Source organism: Stenella coeruleoalba (assembly GCF_951394435.1).
Source record: "Stenella coeruleoalba genome assembly, chromosome: 14".
In the NCBI taxonomy this organism is placed as follows: Eukaryota; Metazoa; Chordata; class Mammalia; order Artiodactyla; family Delphinidae; genus Stenella; species Stenella coeruleoalba.
In genome coordinates, this window is record NC_137160.1 from 49,979,778 (window position 1) to 49,999,376 (window position 19,599).

At 45.8% G+C, this 19,599-nt stretch overlaps 1 protein-coding gene across 1 annotated transcript in view; it reads left to right on the forward strand.

Moving 5' to 3' along the window:
* Window positions 1–1,088: 1,088 nt before the first annotated feature.
* ANKRD29 (ankyrin repeat domain 29) overlaps window positions 1,089–19,599 on the forward strand; it is a gene marked incomplete at its 3' end in the record, with an annotated part of 42,188 nt that continues 23,677 nt past the window's right edge. The window contains 4 exon segments of the mRNA XM_079941791.1: window positions 1,089–1,118; window positions 11,446–11,556; window positions 15,031–15,129; window positions 19,031–19,129. Of these exon segments, the coding sequence (XP_079797917.1) occupies window positions 1,098–1,118; window positions 11,446–11,556; window positions 15,031–15,129; window positions 19,031–19,129 (330 nt within the window). The 5' untranslated portion in view covers window positions 1,089–1,097.

The following is a 19,599-nucleotide window of genomic DNA, read 5'->3' on the forward strand; positions in this document are numbered from 1 at the left end:
CTTCACCTTCAAAAAGGAAAATACCACTTATCGTTCCTTCAGTCAAAAGGCTTGTTTCCCAGCTCTTTCCCCAGGAGGAAAACTCCCAGATTCTTATAAAAGAAAAAGAAGAAAAAGAAAAGAAAACCTAGAAGGTCAGAAACAAAACTGAAAATGGTTATTTGAAAGAGTGGTGGGATGATGGGTGAATATTTTTCTTATGTTTCATTTCCATCATCATATTTGTGCTGTAATGAAGGTTAAGAGTCATCTGATGAAGACCATGACCTTTTGGAGGACGTGGGTGTGTGTGGATTTGTGTGTGGATGTGTGTGTACATGGATGTGAGTGTGGAATTATGTATTGTGTGTGAACCTGTGTGCGTGGAATGTAGAGTCTGTGTAGAGACTGCAGTGTATGTGTGTGAGGAATGTGGATGTGCATGGAGTGTGTGCATGAGAGAGAAGGTAGGTGTGTGAGGGGAGTGGGTGTGTCTTTTTTTTTCCTCCTGAACCAAAATTTTTTTAATTAAGTTTTTAATGCATACGAAAAATTTTCATAACACATGACATATGAAGATGTTAGCACATTGAACTACAATAGAAAACATTTTTATCCAACTTTAGAATCATTAATATGCTTATTTCTCCTGTGAATGAATGCAGTTAGCTTAAATCAACTTTGTCACGGAGTATCAAGTAGGTTTAAAACGTGGGGCTAGGGTTGAGTGTGTGTAACCTGCAAAGTGTGCACAGTGTGAGGTGTACAGTTTGGAGTGGGATGGAGTGGGAGAGAGTGAGCCTGGATGTGTGAAGAGTGATGTGAGGTTGTGAGCGTGCAGTGGTGTATGTATGAACCTGTGTGTGTGTAGAGTGTGCACAGTGCATGCGGAGTTGGGAGTGTGTGTGTGGTAGGTTCGCGGAGGGCGGTCGCGTGTGAGCCCCCCGCCCCTCCCCCTTCCCCTCTTCTCTCCCCCCCGCCCCGGCCCCGTCTGCGGCGGCGAGAGCGCGCGGCGCCGCGAAGGCCGCCGCTCTGCGGAAGGCGGCGGGTGAGCCGGGGAGGGCTGGGCCGGGCGTCCGGGCCGGAAGCGCACCGGTCCCGGCGGGGCGGCCGCGGACATGTGCAGGATGTCGTTCAAGGTGAGCGCTGCGTACTCCGGGAGGGAGCGCCGGGCGGGCGGCAGACCTGTGGCGGCGGGGCCCGCACCCACCGTCCGCCCGGAGCCGCCGCGGGCCCGCAGGGAGGGGTGGCCGCCACCCCGGCGGGGCTGGCGGGGGACGGGAGGGAGCGACCGGGCCTGGATGGCTCCTGTGATTTGTGGTCTAGGGGTGCGGTTTTTGCCCGAAAGGCTTTCAGTACTTCTGGCTGCAGGTGCGGTGAGCCCGGCCGCGGGGCGCAGGGGCGGCGAGGACTGTCGCTGGGGTAACAGTCGGGCGGGGGGCGGGGAAGAAGCCCTGGGTCTGCGCTCCTCTGCGGCCGCCCCTCGCAGGGACCAGGGCTGCGGCACCGATGCCCGATCCTGCGTCCGCGTTCCCGAACGCCAGCCGCACCACTGCTGCCTCCTCCCCACAGGACTTTTTTTGACCCTGAAGCTGAGTGACCAGCGCAGAGTGGAGCTGCGATTGATTACCAGACTTCAGTGTCCAAAGAGGTTATTAAAGTCATTCATTTAACGCCCACATTTTAGGATGAAAATGAGGTTCACTGATATGCCTCTGTTGAAGGTTTTAATAAAAATAGTACTTAAAATGTATTGAGCACATAAAATGTGCCCGACTCTGAACCAAGGGCATCATGGTGCATCTTCTGAATCCTCAGGAGGACCCACGAGATGGTACTTTGGTGCCCCCCACTTTTTTTTTTTCCAAATAAGAAAACTAAAACATGGAGAAGTTAAATAACTCCTCCCACAGCCGTACAGCCAGTGTGTGAATGGTGTTCAGATTGAAACCCTGGTGTGTCTGGCTCCAAAGCCAGTGTAATCCCACCTCTTACAGTAGCTCGTGTAAGCAGAGGAATGACACGGTGAGATTTGCATGTTAGAAAGATCTCTGGCTACGGTTTGGGGAAGAGAATGGAGCTGGGAGACCAGTCAGGATGATGCTGGGGTCATCTTGTTAAATGGTACCAGACTAGGGCACAGGTTTGGAGGATGGGAGGAAGCAGACAAATGTGTGACAAAATTTTTTTTTAATCAGCAGAATTCGGTAATTGATGTTATTCACTGAGTTAGGGAAGGCCAGAGGAGTAAAGATAAAATGTTTGGGGTGGGACATGTCAAGTTTAAGGATGGATAGGAGTCCAAGTAGAGATGTTGGTTAGACAGATGTACAAACCGGGAGCCCAGGAGAGTAGTCTAGGCAGGAGATAGAGATGAGATTTAGGAGTGAGCAGTGTTAAGTGGTCATTGAACCCTTGGGGATGAATGTGATTGCCCAGTGAGATCACGTAAAGGTAGAAAATAAGAGGACTGGGCTTCCCTGGTGGCGCAGTGGTTAAGAATCCACCTGCCAATGCAGGGTACACAGGTTCGATCCCTGGTCGGGGAAGATCACACATGCCACGGAGCAGCTAAGCCCGTGTGCCACAACTATGGAGCCTGTGCTCTAGAGGCCGCGTGCCACAACTACTGAAGCCCGCGAGCCTAGAGCCCGTGCTCCGCAACAAGAGAAGCCACTGCAATGAGAAGTCCGCGCACCGCGACGAAGAGTAGCCCCCGTTCGCCGCAACTAGAGAAAGCCAACGCGCAGCAACCAAGACCCAATGCAGCCAAAATAAATAAATAAAATTTATTAAAAAATAAAAAAGAGGACTGAGGACAAAATCTTAAAGAAGCTCAAGACTTTAAGAATGAGCAGAATAAAGGAAACCCATTGAGAAAATGGAGGAGCGGATAGAAGTGTATGAGAAAAATCAGAAGTGTGTGCTATCATTAAGTCAAGAATCTGTAGTCTTTCCATAAAGGCAGAGAGGGATGCAGAGTTAAATACCACAGAGAAATCAAACAAGCTTAGAATCGAAAAGTGCCTCTTGAATTTAGTAACAAAACAGGCTCTGGTGACCTTGCTGAGAGCAGTTTGAATGCAATGTTGAGTTCAGAAGCCAGATTGTAATAGCTTGAAAAGAGAGTGGGTGGAAACCACAAGTGGAGAGAACTCTCTCAAAAAATTCTGCGGGAACAGTGGCTGCAGCAGGAATCCAGACTTGGCCAAGGGTTTGTTTGCTTTAAAATGGTAGAGACTTTAGCATCTTTAAATGATAATAGACATCTCAACAATAAACAAGACAACCCAATTTTAAAATGGTCAAAGGATCTGAATAGACATTTCTCCCAAGGAGATATACAAATGGCCAATAAGCCACTGAAAGGATGTTTTACATCATTAGCCAACAGGGAAATACAAATCAAAACCACAATGAGATGCCACTTCACACCCGTTAGGATGATTACAGTCAACAAGACAGAAAATGACAAGTGTTGGCAAGGATGTGGAGAATTTGGAACCCTCCTACATTACTGGTATGAATATAAAATGATGCAGCCATAATAGAAAACAGTCTAGTCATCCTTCAAAAAGTTAAACATAGAGCTACGATATGACCCAACCATTCTGCTTCTAGGTGTATATGCACAAGAAATGAAAACATATGTCAGGAATTTATATCTCACAGTGCTGGAGGCTGGGAAGTCCACAATCAAGCTGTTGGCAGGTTCAGTGTCTGGTGAGAACCCTCTTCCTACCTTGCAAACAGCCACCTTCTGGCTCTCTCCTCAGAAAGGGGAGAGAAGGAGCTCTAAGGTCTTCCTTTTCTTGTAAGGGCACTAACCCCATGATGGGGGCTCCACCCTCAGGACCTAATCTAAACCTAATTATCTCCAAATGCCCCGCCTCCAAATATCATCACAATGAGGGTTAGGAATTCAACATAGTAACTTGGAGGGGGGAGGACACAGTCATTCAGTCCATAACATGGTATATCCATATAATGGAATATCATACAACCGACAAAAGGAATGAAGCACTCATACATAGCAACATGCATAGACCTTGAAAACATTATGTTAAGTGCAAAAAGCCAGAAGCAGAAGGCCATGTATTACATGGTTCCATTTATACAAAATGTCCAGAATAGGCAAATCCATAGAGACAGAAAGTAACTTAGTGGTTGCCAGGGACTGGGGGATGAAGGGGGTGATGGGAGTGATTGTTAATAGGTACGAGGTTTCTCCTGGTTGACGAAAATGTTCTGGAATAGTGGTGATGGTTGTGAAACCTTGAGATTAAACTAAAAACCACTGAATTCTATGCTTTAAAAGGATGAATTTTATAGTATGTACATTATATCTCAATAAAAAAAGGATTTTAAGATGACAACAGGGAGTGCTGAGAAGGCTTGCGCGTGGAGGGGGTGATTGAGCTGAGTGCTGAAGTTCTCAGGAGGTGGGAGGGGGCAGAGATATTGATGTGTTGTAAAGTGAAGGCCAGGATGCGGTCAGAATTTGGGGTGGGCAGAAAGGAAGGTGCCAACGTTTCCAGGGAAGAAAATGTTCGTTTTCAGTGAAGAAAATGTCAGGAGGCGACAACTACCTTGAGGTGAGGCAGAGGATGAGAAGGTAGGATGGCCTGAGTCTTGAAGCAGCAGAGATGTACACCTGGTGAGAAGGGCAGTGTCTGGAAGCCAGGTGAGGCTTCCTCACCCTAGGGCTGGGGTGGGAGCAGGCCCAGCCTCCACCAGGGAGGCAGAGGAAGCTCGGAGCTAAGTGAAGGAGAAAGACGGTTGATTTTCCAGCAAGTGGAGGAGTTCCAAAAGGCACAGAGGGAAGGCTTGAGGGGGAGTGGGGGAGGGGAGCAGAGTCACAGGCTGGTGACTAACCCTGCACTAGCCCCAGCTCACATCATACCAAACATATTAACATGTACCCTCAGCCCACAATGAGAATAGCAGCTTTTGGGAATTCCCTGGCCAGGGAATTTGGACTGAGTCTAGTGGTTTGGACTCAGCACTTTCACTGCCAGGGGCCCAGGTTCAATCCCTGTTTGGGGAACTAAGATCCCACAAGCATTTTTATTGTACATTTTTGGAAGGATTTGTATACTATTGCTTTTTAAATTATTTAGCAACAAATAGCATTTAATTTACATTTGTCCAGGATTTTTCTGCAATTCAGTAGTTCTTGTATAGTGAGAAAATCAGCCGATTATATACATGTGTCAGCAGTATTTTATGAATACCAGTTTTAGCAATGAGTAAAGTTGACAACATGTTACATTTCGTACATACTGAATGAAGTTGTCATTAAGTTTGATTTTGGAGCCATAGATTAACTGTTTCATTTTCATCGGCAGCTGAAAGGCTTGTAGGCCCGAGGCCCTGGATCTCCAAGGCCTGCATTGAAAAGACCCAGCATTGTTGGCTGAGTCTGTGGGAGGATCAGCAGAGCGTTAGAAACCACAATTTCGCTTCTTCTCCATGACTGAGTCACCACTTGTAGGGCTATTTGCTTCTGAACCATGTGGACACCCTTTTTTATCCTTTGTCCATTATGCTGTCAGCAGTCCCTTCTTGCTGGTAGCGCTTTGCCTCTCCAGTAAACTTCCTGTTTCACCCTTGGCAACTCCCAATTTGTTCTGGTTGGGAAAAGAGATACATGTTTGTTGGAATTGTTTTTAAAGTAAAAGCAAACTCAAAGTGCAGGTCTGAGTCTTTTTGTGGAATGAAGCTCGTGGAGTTCAGTACATTAACCTTTGCCTTTATAACAACTATTTCTCCAGGGCTGAGGTTGCCAAAAGTCTGGCACAATTTGGGGGCTAGACCCTAACCCAATGAGGGAGGTCACCATCCCAGGGGAATCATCACTCGATAAAGAATAATACCTAGGTCTTTCTTGAGCCTGTCTTACCCAAGAGGAAAAGCATCTCAATTCCAGGCTTCATCTTGGTGATGGAAATTGTTCATGTCTCGGCCAGACGTACAGGAACTTGTATGTTCCATCTATGTTCTGAAGGTATGTAAATTATCTCAAAATCAACTCCAGTTCATCAATCATCTGAAATTTTTTGGATGAGCCACAGGAGAATAAATTAACAAAGCCATGTATTTTTTTTTAACAGCTTTATTGAAATACAGATCAAATACCATATAATTCACCCAGCTAAACTGTTCATTTCAGTGGGTTTTAGCATATTCACAGAGTTGTGCAGCCATTAGCACAATCAATTCTAGAATTTTTTTTTTTTTTTTTTTGTGGTATGCGGGCCTCTCCCTGTTGTGGCCTCTCCCGTTGCGGAGCACAGGCTCCGGACGCACAGGCTCAGCGGCCATGGCTCACGGGCCCAGCCGCTCCGCGGCATGTGGGATCTTCCCGGACCGGGGCACAAACCCGCGCCCCCTGCATCGGCAGGCAGACTCTCAACCACTGCGCCACCAGGGAAGCCCCAATTCTAGAATATTTTAATCACCTCAAAAAGAAACTATATACCTCTTAGCAGTCACTGTATTCCTCCAAACATCCTTGTTTCAGAAAACTGCTAAACTACTTTCTACCTCTATCGATTGGCCTAATTCGGAACATATATGTGTTAAACAGACTTTAAATGTGGTCTTGAGTTCTGAGTTTGGAAACGCCAGTGTTATACAGGCCTACCTCTTAGGCAGAATGCCTGGGTGAATAAATCACTTACTTTTTCCTCTTAGGTTTCCTATCACTTACAGAAGTGTAATGATACTTACAACACAGGGTTAATTCTCAGTTCATGTTGATTAAGCAATTCTGTAAATTTCAGCCGTTTAGCACGAAGTGGAATGGTGACATATCAAAAACCTCCTCCTGCCTGTGGTCTCTCAACCCTCCTTATCCCCTTGTTTAATGTGGCTTCGAACATCAGAGAAATTCATCGTTGAACAAAGCTAATGTTCTCTTGATTAGATTAATTATACAAATGAAATACACATTATTCTTAACGCTTTTTTAAACCAGTAGTTTAGATCTCTACCCCCTCTTAGCTTTTAATCAGAATTCCAGTTCTGTACAAGTAACAACTTCCCTTCTGTGTTTCTCTCCCCTTCCTTCCTGTATTTAATTTCTGGTAGTGTGCTAATGACCACTGTGTGAGCCAAAATTCTGGCAGTAAATAGGGGGAAAAAGAGAAGGGAAGATGGCATATGTGGAAGGTTATACTCAGGTTTTCTCACAGCGGATAAGATATAGGATCTCAGACTCTGGACCCAAACAGACTTGGGTTTGAATCCCGTTACTTCCTAGCTGGATGACCTTACATAAGTCACTTCTGTGCCTCAGTTTCCTCATCTTAAAAATGGGGACAGTAACACCTACCTCATGGGGTTTTTCTGGGAATTAAAAGCGTTAGAACAGTGAGAGTACTCGGCACACTGCCTGATACAGAGCAAGAACCCAACGTAGGTTGTCACTGCTGTGATGACAATGTCACAGCCAACAGCCTGCTTGCAGAGACCCGAAAAACCAAGGAAGAGGTTAAATAGTAATCACACGATTGGTGAATTGCCTTAAGATTTGTGTGAAGCATTTTCACGTGCATCAGCTCCTTTAAAGGCTTAAAGGGCTGCCCTTTGTAAACAGCATTTTATGATTATGTGCAGATTGTACCCAGAGGAGGTTTGGAAGTTAACCAGGCAATGTGGTCTGTAGACCCCAAAGAGAAAGAAGGTCGGGGGACTTTCCATCCTGGCAGAAGAGGACTTGGAATGAGGGTAGGAAGGAGGTCACTGGGGTCCACGCTGCCTATTCCTTGCTGTCTCAGGAGGAGAGTTCTGCAGGAGGCAGGACGATAGGATGGCTGAAAGCCCAGCCTCAAGCACCAGACTGCCTGGGGCTGAAGCCTGCCTTGTTGCTTCTCGCTTCTCACTTACGTCATCTGAGCAGTGGGATAATAATGCACCCACTTCCCCGAGCTGTGATGAGCATTAAATGAGCTAGTCTGCGGAGGATGTGCCACTGGTACGGAATAAGCACTAGGTAAGTATTAGCTCAGGATTCCTGCACTCCAGTAAAATGGGTTGGCCGCAGTGTGATAGGAGAACTTATGCGTTGCTTTGCTAGACATTTCCACCTAGATGCCCCATAGGCATCTGAAACTCGGCATGTGCAAAGCTGAACTCATCACTTTTCCCCATAATCTGCCTTTCAGCTGGAGCTTCCGACTTCCATGAGTCCACATCCACCAGGCTCCTTCTCTCCCTCCGCTCCTGCACAGACAGTCATACACCGAGACTATTCAGTTTAGCTCCTTGAAATTTCCCCCGTCTGTCTCATCCTGCTGTCCCCACGATCGTAGCCTCAGCTCACCATCTCTTCCCTGTCTGTACAGTGTCTCCTAACCTTGTAGACACTAGTCTCAGTCTGGCTCCAGTCCTCAGTCCATTCTTCCTGAGGCTGCCACAGGGACCTTCTAAAATGCAAAACTGGTGGTCTCTCCCCACCTTAAAACCCTTCCTTGACTCCCTAGTACCCACCGGATGAAGTCCAAGCTCCATCACATAGCACAGCAAGTCCTTCAAGATGTGGCCCTGACTACCTGCCCTACAGCATCTCCTGCCCTCTCTCACCCCACGTCCTTCACTCCAGCCCGTCCGAGCTAGTGACGGTTCCCAGGATGCCCCCATTCATTGCATCAGCACCCTGCATGCCTGGGATGCTCGTTTCCTACTGGCCCATAAAGCCATTGGAGCAGAGATCAAGGTTGACTGGTACCTCTAGTCCTAGCCCCTGGCCAGTGCCACTGTCCCGAGCACATGCCAGCAACCAAGCAGGTGAATTCTCCTGGACAAGTCTTTTAAAGGGCTGTGAGGACTGTGCATCTAGAGCTCGCATCTCTTGAGAGTTTGCTGTCAAAGTGCATTTGCACGTATTACTTCATTTATCCTCTAACAGCCCGTGACAGAGGTACAGTTGACCCTCCGTGTCTGCAGGTTCCACATCTGCCTATTCAACCACAGATCAACAGTATTCAGAAAAAAAAATTCCAGAAAGTTCCCAAAAGCAGAACTTGAATTTGACCTGCACTGACAACTATTTACATAGCATTTACATATGTAAGATATCACAGGTAATCTCGAGACGATTTAAAGTACGTGGGAGGAGATACGTAGGTTATATGCAAATACTGTGCCGATTTATAGAAGAGACTTGAGCATCCACAGAGTTCAGTATCCGCAGGGGGTCCAATCCCCCAAGGATACTGACTATACTACCACCATTAATAGCATTCACTTTCCTAGGGCAGAGAGAAATTAAATAACCTGCCCGAGGTCCCAGAACCGGGAAGTAGCAGGGCCAGGACTTGAACTCAGCTCTCTCTCACCCCAAATCAACTACTCTCTCATGCCTCCACCTCCCAGTATATCAAGCTCTTGAGGGAAAACGAAGGATTTACACCTTTTCCCAAAGCTCAGTTTCTAGAACCTTGTAGGAAACCAGGATGTGTAGCCCGTGCAGGAGAGGAATCCCCGAGGCCATCCCAAAGGCAGGAGAGGCTCCTGGCTGGAGAGCTTGTTATGACAATAGAAGTTTGTGGTTTGCAAATGGTGTTTTGAAAGGTATTTGGGATTAAAGTGAAACAACAAAATCACTGAAAATGATTTACAGTTTATGACTCTCAAGGTTTCATGTTTCCAGAAAAGCCAACAGAGCTGTTCCATGGTGCATACTAAATTGTCTTCCTGATTCACCCTCCCAAACTTCATCTTGGCCTTGTGCAATCTCTCTATTAAAGGGGCATTGTTTCATGATTTATTATACAAGTCAAGCCAGCCTTGCCATTGCTTCACCCACTTACTAACAACTGTAACATCAGACCCAGCCTGGTGCAAAAACCACAGACACTGCGTGTGAAAACTCCTGGGACAGTAAAACTTACACCTTCAGGGGAAGCAAATTATTCACCTGGAATTTAAGGTGATCTGTTTCCTTCTAACTGAGCCAGGGAAGCATTCCAAGAATGTTTGTAATCTGCTTATCACTCCCCACTTTGCCACGTTCTTGTCCAAGAATGCACAAGAACACTAAGTTGTGTATGTGCCGAAGAGCTCCTGAAATTAAATCCTCACACCCACAGGTGCTGCCACCACTCTGCTGCCACTGGACTTTCGCTTGTGATGGTTCTGTGGAGCAGCGGAAATTGTCGGTGTTTTCTTTTTAACTTAGCATTGGTGAGTTAGGTATTGTATGTAATACCTTATACATATACTTAGAAGATGTATTGCATAAAAGACCCTCTGGGGCAGATATGTGCTTTGAGCCCACCCCAAAAAGTGTTTTTGTTCAACAATTTGAATACTAGAAAATTTCCTGAGACCAGCAGAATTCTTTATTAGTACTAATACTCTGAGTTCAGCTGTGCCTGTTGATTCTAACTTTGGAAAGAAAGTGGACAGAAGGAAAGAAACTAGTATTTGTAAGCATGTATGATGTGCTGGGCACCGTATTAGCCAATTAACCTGCATCATTTAATTTTTACCGTAAACTTCAAGGCAGGTAATGTGATCTCCATCTGAGCAAGAGGAATCCAGGCCTCAGCGGGGCCAAGTCCGTTGCCCAGGGCTGGGGTAGAAACCCTGAGCTGTCTGGTTCTGTCTGTCCCTCACCCCCACCAGGGACTGTTCTCTGCAAATTCAAATTGATCTGTTTTAGAGAAGGTGGTGGTACTACAGTCAATTCTGCAGCTCTGATTCAGGAGACCTGTTCTCCAGCTCTGTTCCTTCTGTAGTTGTTCCAACGTTAACTTAGCAACTTTAAAATAACCCAGGAGTGGAGTGAAGGATCCACTGGACATAACTGGAGTGGGAATGCCCGTTTTCACTGTGGCCTCACCCACTGACCATGTTGATGACCACTTTACTCCTTTTTCTTAAAGGACTCACAGCAACATTTTCTGCCCAGAGTTCCTTGTTCTCAGCAGAAACCTCTGGCAAGTTCCAGCTGAAACAGAGAAAATTTGGTGGAGGGAAAGTGAGGCATTTACCCAGGCTGCTGGAATCAGGTGGAAAGTATTGAGGTCACAGAAAACATACCTGTAAACTCAGAATTGGGAGAGATTTCCCTCTGCTTAGAGGCAAAGAGAGATTTGGGAACACTTCAGGGAGGAAATAACCTTTAAGCAGAACCTTGGCCATGAAGGATGGGGGAAAATTCATTTCAAACAAAAAGGAAACTGTGAACAGAGGCAGGAAAGTGAGGACACCGGTGGGAAATAGGGTATAAATAGTGCTGTGTAATCAACAACACGGCTCTTCATCACAGCCCCATGGCTCGGGTATCTGCATCCCACAACCAAGTACACGACAATCACCTGTTGCCAGAGGAGCAGTCTTTCAAATGATCAGACACATCTGGAAGGTCTCCCTTTTGAATGGTAGTGCGTACTTGCGTAGAAGTGGTCGTGTTAATGAAGGTCGATTTTAAGATCCTGTTTTGTTTTGCTTCTGCAGAAGGAAACCCCACTTGCCAACGCGGCGTTCTGGGCAGCGAGGAGGGGCAACTTGGCTCTGCTCAGGCTGCTGCTGAACAGTGGCCGAGTGGACGTGGACTGCAGGGACAGTGTACGGACCGGTCCATTCGGTACACGCATGCTGCGAGCTCGCCGTCCCCCGCTGGCATGAGAGCGCCTGCTGAGTACCCTTCCTTCACAGTGCTTGTCTGCTTTTTCATGTGTTTGCTTGCTTCATCCTTTTCAAAAAGTCCAAAGTACCACGGGGAACTTCAAAACATACTGGGGGGCTTCCCTGGTGGTGCAGTGGTTGAGAGTCCGCCTGCCGATGCAGGGCACGCAGGTTCGTGCCCCGGTCCGGGAAGATCCCACATGCCGCAGAGCGGCTGGGCCCGTGAGCCATGGTCGCTGAGCCTGTGCGTCAGGAGCCTGTGCTCCGCAATGGGAGAGGCCACAACAGTGAGAGGCCCGCGTACCGCAAAAAAAAAAAAAAAAAAACATACTGGGAAAGCCATTACCTGCATAAAACAGGAGGGGCCACAATAGGGGAAGAGACACATCACTGGGAATCAGAATCGGCCAAGTCCAAGAAGAAAAGGGGGAGATGATTCAGAACGGAAGGGGGCTGCCGCGGATGTGGGAGTTGGGTTTTTTCTACTGAGAGATGGAAGCCTCCACCCAGCCTCTTATCCCTTTCTTACCTTTGCAAACACCAATACCCTCATCCGCAATGAAGGGGTAATAAAAACAGGTCCTCCCGCCTACTTTCAGGCATCACTGCCAGAGCCCTTCCTTCCCCGGCTAGAGGCGGCAATTTCTCTGTTCTCAGCAGGATGTCGCATCTCTGGGGACTAAGAGGACCTCAGATGAGGAAAGAGCAGATGTTTTGATTTTAGGGATTAAATAGAAATGTTTTCACAGGAGCCTTCTTGTTTTCCCGATAACAGGGTATGCCATTGCCAGCTTTTATTGTGCAAATTTGGTAGGTGATGTCAGCCACCAGCCCAAGCGAGGTATCAAAGTTTGCTCCACTTTGCCCCCCCCCCCCCGCCACCGGGCATCAGTGCAGGACAGCTTGGGGTGCACCTCCAGACCCACTTGTAACTTTCTCCAGTTTGCTCTGTGTCCCAGAGTTGGAGCTGTCTGGCCTGCCCCAGGGGACTGGCTTCCCTCTGGCCTCCAGTACGGTTTGGCCAGTGGGAGCGTTGGCAGGAATCAGAGGGAGGGAGGACAGGGATGTTGGGGAGTCTAGACCCCCCCCATCCTGTCTGGCAGCAGGACTCTCACCCTCTCCGTCCTGGGAGCCACCACCTGTCCCTCACGCCTTCGGGCCTGGGCTAGCAGTGCAGCTCCGCTGTTACTCGCTCCCAGTACTGTTCTTTGTAGTTTCCCTACATCCAGAGCATGGCCTTATAAATAGTCTCTTTATTAAACTTTCGTCCAGTTATCCCAGTTTGAATGTACCGTCTGTTCTTTGCCAGGACCCAAACTGATATGGGGTCTTGGGCATCTGTGAACTGGTCGTCGGGTCTTACTTGGGTCTCGCTGGGCAGCAGTGCCACCCTGGACAGAACTGGAGTGGGAATTGCCTGTTTTCATTGTGGCCTCACCCACTGACCATGTTGATGACCACTTTACTCCTTTTTCTTAAAGTCACCCCTTTTCAGACACCCCCATGACCTTCTCCTGACTTCCAGCTTTGTGTAGCTTAATACATCCACAGATCCCTCCTCTTTTTAAAATTAATTTATTTGTTTATATTTTTGGCTGCGTTGGGTCTTTGTTGCTGCACACGGGCTTTCTCTGGTTCTGGTGAGCGGGGGCTACCCTTCGTTGCGGTGCGCGGGCTTCTCATTGCGGTGGCTTCTCTTGTCGCGGAGCACGGGCTCTAGGCGCGCAGGCTTTGTATTCTGTTTCTCCTTTGTCCCAACCTCTGACTTTTCCTCAGGCGACCATGATGTAGAAGTGAAATACAATGTATAAAGGAGCATTTTGGTTATTTGTTTCATTCATCTTCCCTTACTGTAAAATAGATGAGCCTGTTGTTTTTTATTTTCTTTTTAAAATATCCAAGTTAAGTGCTCTGTGATTGCTGTAGCTCATGATTGATTTGTATTTTGAGACCAGTGTGACCCATGATGAAAAAATTTTCTCATCTCTCACGCAAAGGATACATTCATAGCTTGTCTGTTCAGACTGGCTTTAAATCAAGGAGTCTTCTGTCTGAATGCTGAATAAAAATGTTCTCACATTCGAGAGGAAGTTGGTAACTCCAAGTTTGCTACTCTAATCTTGAAAAATACGGAGGAATAAGTCCCCCTGAATGATAGGTGGTACAGCCGACATGAAGGTGTTACATTCAAATACCAAATGCAGTCACGTGGGGTAGAAGAGCATCATAAAGCACTTCTGTGAAGCCACTAGCTCTTCTCGATTCTACCTGTACTTTTACTTATAGCAAACAAGACTTTCCCCAAACTAGGATTGTCTTTCACACGCGTCAACAAAAACCAAATAATAATCTAACATTTACTGAGGCATCATAATATTATTTTAACATCTAACTCTTACTGAATATTTAACATTACTAGGCTAAGCACATCGCCTGAATTATTGCTTTTCCCCATTTAATTTAATCAGGCAGATGCTTTTACTATTCCGCATTACAGATGAGGTGAATGAGCCTTTGAGAGCTCAGATAACCGGCCCAGAAGCATACTGTCAGTGACCACTCAGGTACACTGCCTTCCTACAAAATCCCACAGACGTGTTGAATATATAGCACGAGGCTTCTAAGAATCACCACCCCGTACCTCGTGAGGCTTCCTCACAGGCAGAGCCGTCTGTGTCTCTCTTATCCTCTCCACAGAAGCAGGCTGCTGACCACACAGAAGAGGGGGTTCAGATTACAGTTTCGAGCCCTTGAAAACAAATGTAAATTAAACCACAAAAGCCCACTTGAATTGGAATATCAGGTGGTACGTCTCAAGTCCTTGAATCTTAAAGCTGGCAGGGACCTTGGCAGTCATATCACCCAGTTCCTCGTTTTAAACCTGAAGTAAATGAGCCCCAGGAATTGTGAGCAGTGTGCCCCAGGTTACGCTGCTGGTTGATGACAGAGATGGACCCCGGGGCTCCTGACTCTCACTTCTGTAGTCTCTCGTGGCATCTTTACCTGAATCCGTTTGAAAATAAAGAATTCTAAACTCAGAAAACCAACTAGTACCACTTAACCCACTTTTTTGCATTAATAACAGTGTTTTGGCTCAGGAATCATAAAACGAGGCCACTACATCACTGCTGCCTCAAAATGCAGTAACCATGGTTCACTTGGACTGCGTGTCTGAGGGTAATGGAAGTAAGTGAATGTTTGAATTGAAAATTCCAGCCTCAGCACTTTGTCACTTTGCTTTTTCCTGTTTGGTGTGCATTATAAGATTATTCACGAGACACTTTTATTTACTGCGGGAGATGTTGCGCTCAGCTCGGACGTGTCCTGGGAGGAGCTGACGTCTGCGGCATCTTCTCCAGGCCACCTCTCTGGTGTCACGTGGCCTGACTGCTCCTCTGTCTCTCCCCCACCCAGAATGGCACAACACTCCTCATGATCGCCTCCTATGCTGGCCACATAGGCTGTGTGAAGGAGATCGTCCTGCAGGGAGCTGACATCAACCTCCAGAGAGAGGTAAGTCAGGTTTTGCACGTGAATAAGAATAACGTAGCTTTATTTACAATAGCCAGGACATGGAAGCAACCTAAGTGTCCATTGACAGTTGAGTGGAGAAAGAAGATGTGGCACATATATGCAATGGAATATTACTCAGCCATGAAAAGAAACGAAATTGAGTTATTTGTAGTGAGGTGGATGGACCTAGAGTCTGTCATACAGAGTAAGGTAAGCCATAAAGAGAAAAACAAAAACCCTATGCTAACACATACATATGGAATCTAAAAAAAAGTGGTCATGAAGAACCTAGGGGCAAGATGGGAATAAAGACACAGACCTACTAGAGAATGGACTTGAGGATACAGGGAGGGGGAAGGGTAAACTGGGACAAAGTGAGAGAGTGGTATGGACATATATACACTACCAAACGTAAAATAGATAGCTAGTGGGAAGCAGCCGCGTAGCACAGGGAGATCAGCTCGGTGCTTTGTGACCACCTAGAGGGGTGGGATAGGGAGGGTGGGAGGGAGAGAGATGCAAGAGGGAGGGGATATGGGGACATATGTATATGTATAACTGATTCATTTTGTTATAAAGCAGAAACTAACACACCATTGTAAAGCAATTATACTCCAATAAAGATGTTAAAAAAAAAAAAAGAATAATGCCAGTGACAGAGATGTGAAGTTCTCACAATAGTGAATTGTTAAAAAGGACTAGAGTACAGTCATCCCTCCGAATACGCAGGGGAGTGGGTCCAGGACCCCCCGTGGATACCAAAATCTGCAGATACTCAAGTTCCTTATGTGAAATAGCATAGTATTTGCATATAGCCTACGCATATCCTCCCATGTACTTTAAATCATCTCTAGAGTACTTATAATATCTAGTATGATGTAAATGCTATGTAAATAGTTGCTGGTGCATGGCAAGTTGGAACTTTATGGAATTTTTCTTTTTTTAAAAAATTTTATTTGAGTATAGTTGATTTACAATGTTGTGTTAGTTTCAGGTGTACAGCAAAGTGATTCAGTTATACATATACATATATTCTTTCTTTTTCAGATTCTTTTCCTGTATAGGTTATTACGGAATATTGAGTAGAGTTCCCTGTGCTATACAGTAGGTCCTTGTTGGTTGCCTATTTTACATAAAGTAGTGTGTATGTGTTAATCCCAAACTCCTAATTTATTCCTCCCCACCCACCGTTTGGTAAGTGTAAGTTTGTTTTCGAAATCTGTGTCTGTTTCTGTTTTATAAATAAGTTCATTTGTATCATTTTTTAATTAGATTCCACATATGAGTGATATCATATGTTTGTTTTTCTCTGTCTGACTTACTTCACTTAGTATGATAATCTCTAGGTCCATCCACGATGCTACAAATGGCATTGTTTCATTATTTTTTATGGCTGAGTAATATTCCATTGTATATATGTACCACATCTTCTTTATCCATTCCTCCGTTGATGGACATTTAGGTTGCTTCCATGTCTTGGCTATTGTAAATAGTGCTGCATTGAACACTGGGGTGCATGTATCTTTTTGAATCATGGTTTTCTCTGGATATATGCCCAGGAGTGGGATTGCCAGATCATATGGTAGCTCTATTTTTAGTTTTTTAAGGCACCCCCATACTGTTCTCCATAGCGGTTGTGGAAATTTTTTTTTAATATTTCTTTCTGTGGTTGGTTGAATCCATGAATGCAGAACCTGTGGATATGGAGGGCTGACTGTAATCATTGCTTTTTTCCTATATGACATTAAAGCCCAGGTTGCAGACTGCATCTAAATAAGGCCCAGGGAGGGACTGTTGGTTGTACTTCAGTTGAACAAATCTTCTAGGCCCATGTTACATCTGACATAACAAAACCTCCAACCACATTCCTTAAACACCCATATGTTTTGCCCTGAGCCTAAATCGCTTCTTCCTTCTTCCCTTGGGATGAGATGCTATAGAAGGTATAGGATTTTCATAGAGATCATTATATTTTTAGAAGGATTGGGTCACCCACTGTTAGCTAGGCTCACTGGCTAGCCTACCTCAGCCATTCTCACCAAACTATGTTTGCAAAGGGCTTCTCTGACCAGCCATGAGTTAAATAAGTTCTCTCTCCAAAAGGCATGTGGTGAACATCGGACTAAAATGTGAGCCTGTTGACACAGTCGTTCAAGGGCCGTCTCAGGAGTCCTGTCTAGCCAGAGGATCCATTCTCAGTCCGATGCAGAGGGGCAGTGGGAGGCTGGAGATTCAGGCCTGGGGAGGCTGCATGTATTTCCAAGCCAGTCTAGGGCCTGGTGAGTTCACCTTTGTGGAGACACATCCAAGGTCACACCTAGAGTGAACGTGACCTCAGTCCACAGAGACTCAGACCCGAGGTGGGCATACAGGGGCAAACTCCAAAGCAGACAGGAGTGCTTGCTTTTCCTTGATCCACTCTTATCAGAGGCCCTGACCTGCAGGTGTTTCAGAAAGGATGATTCACCAACCCAACTTTCATCAAGCAAAACACCCTTCTCCCAGGCTGGACCCCCATCCCTGAGTGGAGAAAAGTAAGACACACCATGTGTAAGGTCTGCATTTTCCTGGGGGCATCTAGAAGTCCCTCCCTCTCCCCTCTGGGTGTCACCTTGGCTGTGGACCGTGGGAGAATGACCCTTGATAGATAGCATCTGGACACTGGTTCTCCACAGCCCCGGATCAGCAAGCCTGGACCTTGAGAGGAGCAGTACAGAGACTACAGGAAATCCATCCAGTCTCCTCCCGGACAGATTCTTCTGAGTAATTTCCACAACATCGAATCATTGTTTTAGGTCATTTTCACTTCAGCAGCTGATTTTCTTCCGGAAGGAAGATGTTTGGGCCCCTTTAGAATTCGACTTTAAAACTTCCCTAATCGTTTTATTTTTCCTCTCTGCTTTACAGCCTTTGTTTATTTTAACTTTAAAGAAAAGACAGATTTTCTCTAATAAAAACAATACAGTCCAGATCTGCTTACTCAAAGACTTTATTGTGAAGGGCTAGTTCAACATACACAAAAATCTCTTAAGAAAAACGGAGAGAAGCTGGGAGAAGAAGAGAAACGTTTGTTTGACTTCCACCCAAAGTATGGTTTTTATGGTCTTTATATTTTATCTGTTTGGTTCCAACTGCTCAACTAATGTTCTTGGAGATGAAAACTATTGTGCATTGAACACAGTGGCCCTTGAGGACTTAAGCGTGTTGGGTTTAGAGGTAACCTGTGTGGTGCAAATAACGATGACGTGTAGGTCCCCGGTGACCCCCAGAATTCCCTGAGCCAGGTCAGTCTGGAAAGATAGCCAAAGAGAGGCCCTGACCTCACCCCGCATGTTTTGGAAGCTGGAAGAGAGTGCCTGGCAGTGCTGTGGAACTGACACTTAGAGCAGACTTCCTCGGTTCATCTGTAATCCATTTTGCAATATCAGAATATTTGTCTCCTGAAGATGGACCTGCCATTGTTTCCTTTAGTTGGCTCTCTAGACACATAGCATTTGCACACTTTGGTAGTCTCTAAAATGCATGTCTATTAAGAAGGTGAGGGATTTCCCTGGCAGTCCAGTGGTTAGGAGTCCACGCTTCCACTGCAGGGAACACGGGTTTGATCCCTGGTCGGGGAACAAAAATCCCACATGTGCACAGGGCAGCCAAAAAAGATGAGAGTTTTCCTATTCTAGCCCAGTTTCCTCCTCCAGACCTTGTTACATCTTAACATTTCTGGAACCCAGCAGCCTCCACACTGGTCACTTACCTGAACAAGGAATACAGTCTGTTCAAATATAGCCCCCTCCTAGCCTGGAAGTTTATATGCAAGGATTTTGTTTTGTTTTGATTACAAGCATATAAATCAAATGTAATGTAACCAAATATCTTTTAAAACCAGCCTCTGTCTCTCTCTCAGTCAGGTACAACTGCCCTGTTCTTTGCTGCTCAACAAGGACATAATGATGTTGTGAGATTTCTCTTTGAATTTGGAGCATCCACTGAATTTAGGACCAAAGTAAGAGAATTTTCTTGATTTTATACCTTGTTGAAGAATTTCAGCAGTCATGAGTTTTCATTTCTCTTCATCTATAGTATGAATTTTTGCTTTGCTTTTTACAAGATTTTCAAGCCTAAGAAGGTGGGTTTCACAAGGTTAAATTGTAATGATTCAGGGGTAGTCCTAGGAATCCAATTCAAAACACGACATTTTAACTTTGGGCTCACAGTTGGAGAACGCGGGGTGGGTGGAATTGCTTAGATTCTTTCTTGTACTGGTAACTTTCTACTCTGGGACACTAAATTTTGTTATCAGGATGGATACAGTAGCAGGTGCTTTATAACTTTCCCTGTTTTCATATGCTTTTTTCTGCTTCAAGGTTAATCCCAGTACTATGATAGGAATTGTTGGAAGTATTAAGCCAATCCTAGTGAATCTGAGAGATTTCTAAGGAGGGTTTGGCAGACAGTTTACTTTCTGAAATGTCC